This window comes from Lampris incognitus, chromosome 1, assembly GCF_029633865.1.
Source record: "Lampris incognitus isolate fLamInc1 chromosome 1, fLamInc1.hap2, whole genome shotgun sequence".
NCBI classification, from domain to species: Eukaryota; Metazoa; Chordata; class Actinopteri; order Lampriformes; family Lampridae; genus Lampris; species Lampris incognitus.
The window spans coordinates 117,618,510-117,629,295 of NC_079211.1; the positions used below are offsets into that span (position 1 = coordinate 117,618,510).

Here is a 10,786-nt window from a genome sequence, read left to right on the forward strand (position 1 = left end):
GTACAACATCACTGGGACTTCACTTTAGTATCACTCCGCTTTCTGCTTTGTGTTGATTACGATCGTAATCTATTTTAACGAATGAGGAAATGGGACTGGGTTACATTTCACGCTAATGGTTAATACAAATATGTTTACATTGTGCTAAAATACACGTAGCCTGTTAGCGTAAATACACGGATTAGTCGTAGTTTAGTAAAAAGCTATACTGTTCTGAAAAGTAGGCTACGATGCTTCACATGATCTGTTACAGTCAACTTTAAACACACTGTAGCCTATCTAAGAAAAAGGCCAAAGTAGCGACTACTTTTGGAGGTAGGTGATTAATTAGCTTCCCATTCCGATATTGAATAGCCATTTAGAAAACAGTAACGTTCGTTGAATGTAAAATGTGTTCTCGAGTTTGGTCAATTACGCATCTAGCTACAATCTGTGTTCAGTGCGTGGATGACTGTGTGTGTCTGCAGTGCAGCCTACCGGCTGATTCTCGCCAACCTATTATTTTTTAAATTGCCTCCACTTAATTTTCACTCGATACAAATTTGAGAAATTCAAGACCAATATCCGAGACCAAGACAAGACCGAGAAAAATTATGTCCGAGACCAAGAAGAGACCAAGACCATGGGATCCTGGTCTCGAGACCGGTCTCGAGAACTACAACACTGGTTAAAGGTTTTGTGATCAGAAAGTTGAGCTTTTTGTCCAAAACTCAAAGCGTTATAGGTGGTGCAAACAACACTGCTCATGCGCTAAAAAACAACCTCCCTACAGTGAAGCATGGTGACAGTGACGGCAGCATAATGCTATGCTTTTCATCTGCAGATACTGGGAACCTTGTTCAAATTGAGGGAAGAATGGGTGGAACTAAATACAGGTAAATATTGGAAGAAAACCTGTTGTAGTTTTGTTATGATTACTATTCCAATCTATACAGATCAAAGTTCAATAAAAGTAACTTGACCTTGTTAAGACAACATCTTGATGAATTTGATCCTATAAGTAAAGAGGACTGTTTATCATGTGAAATTGAGGAGGGCATCCATTCACTCAAAAACAATCGCCCGGTAATGATGGTATCACTGCTGAATTTTACAAATTATTCTCTGATTTACTCCCACCATTTCTTTATAAGGTATATTCAAAAAGTATCCAAAATTCCTCTCTTCCTACTACAATGACACAAGGAGTAATATGTTTAATCCCCAAACCAAAGAAAGATCTGCTTCTGCTGGACAATTGGAGACCAAAAACTTCACCCAATACTGATTATAAAGTGTTTGCTATTATTTTAGCTAAAAGTTTCAAGCAGGTCTCGAACTCAATAATTAATGAAAATCAATCTGGATTTATGAGTAGTAGACATTAACAATAATATTGGATTGGTCATAGACGATTGTGATCTAATTCTAGACAAAAGTGTCATATTTTGCCTGCACTTTTGCAAAGCATTTGACTGCGTAAAACATCCTTTGATTTGTTTATTGTCTACAAAGCTTTGGTTTTGGGACCTATTTTTGTAACGCTATGAAAATGCCCTGTGTTAATGGTAATAACTCAAGTTAAACTAAAACATGTGACAACGCAAAGATTTTCTCTAAAGTGAGGGGTGAAACAAGGTTTTCCTGTCTCTGTTTTTTTTTTTTCCTTTTCCTCCTGGTTGCTCAGGTTTTTTGCCATTATATTAAATCCAGTGGGTTAGAAGGTTCTGTTGCTGATCATAATCTTATAAGTCAGTTGGCAGATAATACAACATTATTTCTTAAAAATGCCTCTCAGGTAGAATCACCTACAAAGATTATTGCTTTTTTTGACTAAATCAAGATTATTGATTATTGATTTACTCGAGCTTCAGGTTTAGTAATGATAGAGGGACCCCTCAGGTTGTGTGGTTTGGAGCCAAAGCAAGAGAGGCAAGGTTGAGATGGCTTGGACATAGGTGGAGTAGAGATGCTGGGGTTGCTTCACTGAAGCCATAAAAAACAATAAGGCTGTCCATACTCTTTTTCATAGGGAGTTTACCACTTCTCCATAGGTGGCAGCTTACTGGTCCCAGTTTGATCAGAATATTCCATGGAAAAAAGTTGGACGTCTCACAAACAAATATGATTTACAGGTGCTGGGAAAAAAACAACAACAAGAAAAACTGACGCCAAGCAGGAATCGAGTCCTTTCAATAGTCGCCGCAGCTCGTTTTAGCTCGGTTGGTTGAATCAATCGTATTTGTGTCACAGACGCTAACAGTCTGTGTTTAGCGCCAGTAAAGATTCTGCAGCAAATAATTTACGAGTTACTGCTGGGTCACATTGTGATATGGTCATCCTAAATTTCTGACACTGTCAGACTTTTGTCCAAGGTGGTTGGTCACAAGACCGTAATATCGGCCGTTTTAGAACCTGTCTCACAGTGAGACCGGACAAATCGCACAGGCTTTAGGAAGAAAGTAAAAATTCAGGTAAGGTTGTTTTTGTAAAGATATAAATATCTTCAGAGTTTGACTGAACTTGCAAAAAAGAAACAAAACAATAAATAAATAAAACGTAGTACGTCTCTGTTTTTACCTTTCAGCTTGAACTGAGCGATATGGCCCAGTTTAAACTTGAACGTGTTTAAAAATGAAAAGAAACGTTTAAATCCAATTTGGAAAAAAAACGGGGAATTATCGCCCTCTGCTGGCCATCTGCGCGCGTGACGTGCATGCGCGCGTGACGTGCATGCGCACACGCACTCACGTGTATGCGCGTCTTTGCGCATGCGCCGTATTAAAAAAAAGTATGCGCTTGCACGTGCGCATACACGTCACGCGTACATATGGCCAACAGAGGGCGCTGTTTCCCCGTTTTTTTCCCAAATTGGATTTAAACCGTTCTTTTCATTTTTAAATAAGTACGTTCAAGTTTAAACTGGGCCATATCGCTCAGTTCAAGCTGAAAGGTAAAAACAGACGTAATACGTTTTATTTGGACTTGTTTCGTGAGTGAGGCCAAATTATACATGGACAATTTGTACAAGTTACACATTCAGTTATTTTAAACATGCCCCTGTTGTTAACATTTAAACTGACTCTTCGATAAAGAAACTATTTTATGGCCCACAGCAGGATAAGAAAACAGTCATTTGCTTCCCTGTCGACAGCCCAGTCCTTGTTAACACATAATTACGTGTAGTCACTGCTCCTGTCTTCGCTGAATGCCAGTGTCTCATTTTTTAACTAATAGACACATCCTCTTCTTCACATATGAGTAATAAAAAGTGTGGAGAGCACTTTTGTCTCCTAATTCTTTAACAGATGACCACCCCAGAACACTCTGCCCTTCTACAACAGCAGTATGATGGGGACATAAGTACTTTTTTTCCCCAGCCATATTTTAAATAGCTTGAAGTCTTTGTATTTCCACAGCACTAGCATTACCCAAAATGCCTCCACAATATGGTTGGTAATCAGTGCACAAATCACTTGTGTCCATATCCACATGGGTAATTTAGCTATTCTACTCATCATACCAGCCGGCCAACTTCTTGCATAGGGAAGATACTTGTGATGTCCATGACAGGCAACTGTCAAGTTGGATCTTTGCCGACAACACATCTGCCGATGAGATTATATTGACTATTGCAAACTGTTCTCTTCTCTCACATGTCTTTTCCCTCTCTCTGAATAATATCTTCTCCTTTCTCTTCTTCTGTGTGTGAATGGTGTGATGTGAGTCTCCCTTGTGTGCACATGCAGTCTGTCGTCCTCCTAGGTCTCCGTGGTGATGGTAGTCGCCACCTGGACACTACTTGGCATCCCCCTCATCACATTTCTTTTTACATATCTTATAAATCCATATAATTTTGTTATCCTGTTTCAGTGTTATAGCCTTCTCTCACTCAGACGTGTGACTACTGTTTTTTCTTGTTTTTTGTTTTTGTCTACATGGTGATGGTGGTTGCACGGCTCGGGTTCTGGGCTGTTCCAGTGGCATCTGGACACTGTTTGGCATCCCCCTCATCATATTCTTCATATATTTTATAATTCCCTTATAATTATGTTGTCCTCTTTGTGTTGTATTCTGTAAATTGTGTAAACACAACATCCATTGCACGTTGTCCGTCTTGTTCAGTTCAGTTCACTTAGTTCAGTTCATTTAGGGTGCTAGTGACTACCCTTCCCTAGCAATAATGCAGTGATCAACAGTCCTGTCTGGAAGTGTATGCTAAGGAGGCTGCAAGAGCATTTCAACTGCCACCGCCCAAGGACTCACTGTGTAACTGAAAGGTCATCTGGTGTGGTGGAAACAAGATGGAAGTATTTTCATTGGGGCTCTGAAGGTGAGCCACCTCTTTGCATCAGACTTGACCGCCATCTGTGCCATCTTTCACAATATGTTCTTCCAAAGCCGGATGATGCCAACAGGATGATAGTTCCTCCACTGTGTGTGGTCAGTCAGAAATCAAGTCACTGGTAAGGTTCAGTTTGCCAGACTGGCAACACACCTGGTGGCTTCACCACAACACCCTGCATGTCATCCATGGAGACATTAAAATGTGAGCAAATTAATAATTTGACCCATTTTTCTATCATATGTATTCCTGATTCCCAATTCTTGGGGGGAAATTGCCATTAAATTACAAGAAACTGATGTCTTACATTAATTTAAGACATGACAGCTATTGTCCATTGCTTGTGTCAAGCACCACAGATATTAATTATTGGGGGGGCAGGAAGGCTAACGTGTTAGCCCTGGATGTCAGCCGTTGCACATATAACACTGGTCTCTTTTAATGCAGGCCCTATGAAATGAACCATTTTGTGTGTAACTGCCTTATAGATACATTCACCTGACACTGAAATTTCAAAAGCAACATATACAATAATAATTGTTCCTTTGACAGGCTTGACAGCCTTTCTTAAGATAACTACCAATGTATCATACTTTAGAATGAAAAAAAAGTATTTCACATTTAAGTTTATATATGTAGAGATGTTGATTTCCACTTGAGCATTTTCTACCCACTGATACGCAGTAAAATGGCTGAAGACAATAAAACATACATGAGTGTTCTCCAACATGCACTGGGATATTGATTGTTAATTGGGTTGTTGTTGGGTTAAAATTTGTAATTTGTGATATTGGGCTATACAAATAAAATGTACTTGATTTGACTTATTGCGGAATGAACAGAATCTTGCTAGTTTTTCTGAACACTGGTTTAGAAAGAACATGAATCTGTACGTTTCTAACATCAAGTTTGTGGACATGATGAAGCTGAAATATCAGGATTAATCTTAAACCAAGTAGTATGTGCAGCTAATGACTGACACATTTTTATATTTTTGGTAAATAAATATTATTAATGTGTCAAAGTATAAGTAGACAAGATAATATCATAAAACAATTACACTACTAGACAAATACCAAATAGAGAAAAGAGGGGTCTGAATGGGATAAAATAGGATTTTTGCCAAATTCTTCCAGATTTCAGTGAATCTAACAGCATCAATTTTTGCCCTCTTAAACTGGGCTGCACAAAGCTGGAGGTTGGTAGTAAGGTGTCTGGGGGTAGAGTCCATGTTGGGTACTACATGGATGTGGAAGTGTAGCCTTGGCTCCATGTTATAGTCTTTTTGGTTCATCTAGGCTTTTTCCTTCAGGGTGACAACCTCCTCATAATTGCCTTTCTACTAACAAGAACCAACTTATATGTGGCAGATGGCACTAGATCATTGTTTTTCTCAAAATAATTTTGACTTGAAATGACATGCTTAATGCAGAGTTTGCAGACAAGTTGCCCCAGCTGATTCAGGCCGTCCAGCAACTGCACAATATTTTGATCTTCAAGGTGATACTCTGAGGGGATCATCTCTAAGATGTTGCTTTGCTTTCTTTGTGGTAGCTGTGAAACTCTCAGTCGACCCTGGTCTTTTGCAAACCATTGCCAAGACATTTGATCAAACAGTCTGAGAAGGGCTGGCCTGTGTATAAGGTCAAATGGGTAACTTAGCTTTGGTAAAATTCCTACGCTATGATATTCAAACTCTGTAATCCAAACATCTTCAGGCGTGTGCAGCGTATTAGAGAGTATCGGCACCATTTTAAGAAATGTATTGAGGACATCTGGGTAGCGTAGCAGTTAGCAGTCTATTCTGTTGCAACATGGGGATCTTCGGTTCGAATCCCTGTGTTACCTTAGGCTTGGGTGGGCATTCCTACAGACACAATTGGCTGTGTCTGTGGGTGGGAAGCCGGATGTGGGTATGTGTCCTGGTTGCTGCACTAGCGCCTCCTCTGGTTGGTCGATGCGCCTGTTCGGGGGGGGGGGGTAGCATGATCCTCCAATGTACTGCGTCCCCTTGGTGAAACTCTTCACTGTCAGGTGAAAAGAAATGGCTGGCAACTCCACATGTATCAGAGGAGACATATGGTAGTCTGCAGCCCTCCCCGGCTCAGCAGAGTGGGTGGAGCAGTGACCGGGATGACTCGGAAGAGCGGGGTTAATTGGCCGGGTACAACTGGGGAGAAAAAAAAAGGGGGGGGGAAATCCCCCCAAAAAGAAATGTATTGAAGAATATGCATTAACACTGAACATTATTTTATAAAGAACATTTAGTTTTAATTTTTATGTGCTCAATAGAAAAATGACGGGGGATCCAATGAGCCAGTATATCTTTCTTCACTGATGTGCTTTATGTAGGAACTGCAGGTGTGTTTTCCCTCTTACTTGTTTAAAGGCCATCTGCAGAGGAGGCCTCACTGGATTGGCGGCTATGGGTTCAGCCTGAGAGCAGATTAGACATTATATTATACAACCTCTGAATGTGTTAGCATGTGTTTGAATGTCTGAATGTGTATAGCAATATATCTTTAACTGAACACAATAGATCAAACTGGCAAAGCAGGTTAAGTGCAATTTACATGATACATTTAACTGTTCTCTAGTCTGAATAAGAACAAAGGCAAGAAGCAGCCACACCTCTTTCCTTTTTTTCTCTCTGTCAAAAGTCAGCCTGTGATATCAAAGCAACCACGTCCTGCAAACCTGACGTCTTGATTCAAACTGGGTGCAGTGCCCTTCTGAGGCAGGGGGCATGGAATTTGATGCTGCATTATCCAGACTGGTTTGATGATTGCGCCCAGGCAGTACAGTGTCTGGTGCGTTGGTCCCCTGGATCAGACAGCTAAGTAGAGGCTTGATCTCCTCAGTCATGCAGGGTAGATCCTGGATCTCCTCAACTTCAATGACCCGATAGGAATTTTGATGTCAAGAGCATCCATCATCAGGTCAGTGGATGTCACAAATTCCTTTTCTTTGTAGGATTCAACAGGGAAGATGAAGAAAAAGTTCACCGTGTGCATTTGATCTAAAATCCCAGCAAAAATCAGAGAGGTGGGATCTTTGGCTTCTTCGTGAGAACATGAAACTTATTTCAGGGTGGATTTTTCTGTTCGGAGAGCGGACGATGACAGCTTTATTTCTCTGTCTGTGCTATTTCATGTTGCCACAAGATGATAGTATTGGACCATAAATTAAATTTCGCTAATTTAATAAGATCAATCTGCAAAAGAAAGGTGTTTGCAGCTTCATGAACGCCGATTCTGACGCAGCTTTGTGATTAAAATGCAGTGTTTATTTACCTAAAGCTAAAGTACAAATTTTAATTTCCCAATTCTATAGTTTGATACACAAGACAGTAGCGTACTTATGATCTGATACCCGAGTAAAACAAAATGATAACTTTTGCCAAATATAAACTTAAGATACGCTAAAAAACAACAACAACAACAACAACTGTTTGGCTGTAAGCCTATTCAACTGATATTAATACCAACCCCCCCTCTTTGTTTTAACCTTTAAAGACTTAAAACCAAACAAACACACAAGACACTGGACTCAAGGTTATTCTTTGAGAAGATGCTTAATTATTATTTCAAAAAGACAATTAACTGAGACTGAATTATTTCTGAAGTTTAAATTAAAGGAAGTAAACTATTTACTGCAAACCGTAGCATATGGTAAACAGTTCTACACAGCCAATGGCAGATGTTAATAATAAGCTATAGTGAAAGAAAAATAATGAACAGAAGTGTTCAAACACAGACGGCTCCTACACGTTGCTCTTATTTTACAAGGTAATTTCATGCTAATTTTCTCTTTAATTAAATTCTGTTTCCTCCGAAGGTGAAATGTCGTTCCTCCACCCGTTGTCCAGGCAACGGCGCACGCGGAAATCACCGCGCAACGCAACCACACCGTAATAAGCCGTTTCAGAAAGAACCCATTTTTAAAATCACGGGATGCGGAAATATGAAAAGATAAAGTTGGTCAAATGACGTAAAAACTTATAAACCCGTCGTCTCAGTCATCTGGCAAAAAAAAAAAAATGTTTGGACGTACTCCGAGAGTCACCTTTATGACAGCAGGCAGCACTCCATCCGAAGTTGGCCCGAGATCGTACGATGTGATTGGAAAACAAGCCTAAAGCAGGTAGGATTCGCTGTCAACCATCAAATCACCCTTTTTACCCTCCCCAGCTTCAGGAGTCAAACATCACCGCTCAGATTTCATCACTAATCCACTGAGAAAGTGGGTTAATTTCAAAACACATTGATCCCATTTTCTGTTGAGTTCAGGGCTCTATGCGGGCCAGTCAAGTTCTTCCACACCAAACTCCCCCAACCATGTCTTAATGGGCCTTGCTTTCTGTACTGGGGCACAGTCATGCTGGAATAGAAAAGGGCCCTCCCCAAACTGTTCCCACAAAGTTGGAAGCATAGAATTGTCTAAAATGTCTTGGTATGCTGAAGCATTAAGATTGTCCTTCACTAAGGGGCCTAGCCCAACCCCTGAAAAACAACCCCATACCATTCATTATCCCTCCTCCACCAAACTTTACAGTTGACACAATACAGTAAAGCAGGTAAAGTTCTCCTGGCATCCGCCAAACCCAGACTCGTCCATCAGACTGCCAGACAGAGAAGCATGATTCGTCACTCCACAGAACACGTTTCCACTGCTCCAGAGAGCAGTGGAACTTGGGGCTCCCGCTCCGCAAGCGACTACGTTAAACACTCGACTAAAGGGTCCGACACGTTAACCAACGGCTACCGAGCCTATTCATCCGGACCGTGATCGTTACATTACCCCTCTCTTTCGGGAAGCGCATCCGATGGAAGGGACCCCCAGGTTTGCGTCCTAGCTGTGGCGATTCGCAGGGACGCGAATCGCGAAGGAAGGGGGCAATGTAACGATCACGGATGAATAGGCTCGGTAGCCCTTGGCCAACGGGTCGGACCCTTTAGTCGACTGGTTAACGTTGTCGCCCGCGGTGCAGGAGATACAGGTTCGCGTCCCAGTTGTGGCGGTCCCGGGCTGCCCCCCCTGCCCCCCCCCAACTCGCTGCATTGGTGTCAGAAGTGGGATGGTGAGACCGTGAGGCCATCGGAAGCGCGTGCGCCCAGAGGCATGAGGGAGCTGATATGCTGAAGCGCGGGGACGCGCTTCCCGGGGGAGGGGGGTAGTGAAACGTGCATGGATAAGTAGACACGTTAGCCTTTGGCTAACGGATCGGACCCTTTAGTCAACTGGTTAACGTTGTCGCCTGCGGTGCAGGAGATACGGGTTCGCGTCCCGGCTGTGATATATATACACATATAACATGGCCATGCCTGGACTTGCACACTATGATTGCTCACTTATCAAGGTAGCTTAGAGCCTGACAACAGGATACTAGCATCCATACTAGCAGGATGGTCCCTGCTGGTCTAATCTTAATGCTGGGCAATATGGAAAATATTATTATGATAGTCATATGAAATATATAGCACAGTATCCGCATATGCAAAAATAAATCATTTTTAAGAGTCCATCTGAACTTTGTCACGTTAAACTGTTTGGCAATGTAAAGTATCAAATCAAAAGTAGTTTTCAAATAATGCTCCCTTAAATATTTCAGACCTCATCTTATAAGGAATTTTAGTTGCTAAATTTTCATTATCGTTAATTTAGACAGCAAAATTGTGTATTACGACATGACAATATCCAAATTTCATCCCGATACAATACCACTGCAAGACAATGATGATACTATTGAGTTAATATCCAGCCCTTGCTGATTTTCTCATTTAAGTACTCAGGTGTGGTTCAGGCCCATTGTCATGAAAAATGCTGAAGCTTCTTGCCATTACAAGAGGGAGGATTTGCTATGGGCTTTTTGTGATAGAAGTAAAGGTGAGAAGAAAATGTATAATATTAGCCTTTGCTCAACCATTCACAACCCCAGTGGAATTGAAAACCCGCGGTCTGATGGTTGTTGTTCTTAGCCAGCCTCTGTTTGATCAACAGGGGGGACAGCATGAATAGAGAAGATGCAATGAGTGGTTGTGGTTGTGGCATAGGGATATCGAGGTAGCTAGCCTGAGCTGACCCTCCACCAGCTTTAGAAAAGAAACAGATATTGCTATTTCCTCATGGCGCATTGTATTGTGATGACTTATAGGGAGAAGCTTAAGTAAACAAAACAATGCTGGGACAAGGAGAGCATGACCTGTATATTGTTCCCTGTATATAGTCAATCCTTGTGTATATTTCTGAAGATGGTGTGCTGTTGTGTTGTTATTCTATTTTAAGCACACTGAGAGAGCCACAAAAATGGAGTCAAATTCCATGTGTGTGCAAACCTACATGGACAAAAACCTGATTCTGATCCTGACCTATTGAGGAAAATACGTCTTGACTGCATTCTTGTTCTCTGTTCTTGTTTTCTCTATGCCCCTTCTCACTTTCTCTTGTAGCCCAGTGCTTAAT

At 41.3% G+C, this 10,786-nt stretch overlaps 1 protein-coding gene across 1 annotated transcript in view; it reads left to right on the top strand.

The window, feature by feature from the left end:
- dhfr (dihydrofolate reductase) overlaps positions 1-863 on the top strand; it is a 112,173-nt gene extending 111,310 nt beyond the window's left edge. The window contains exon 6 of the mRNA XM_056288154.1: positions 824-863. Coding sequence (XP_056144129.1) covers positions 824-848 — 25 coding nt within the window. The 3' untranslated portion in view covers positions 849-863. The remainder of the gene's footprint in view (positions 1-823) is intronic.
- The last annotated feature ends 9,923 nt before the right edge of the window (positions 864-10,786 follow it).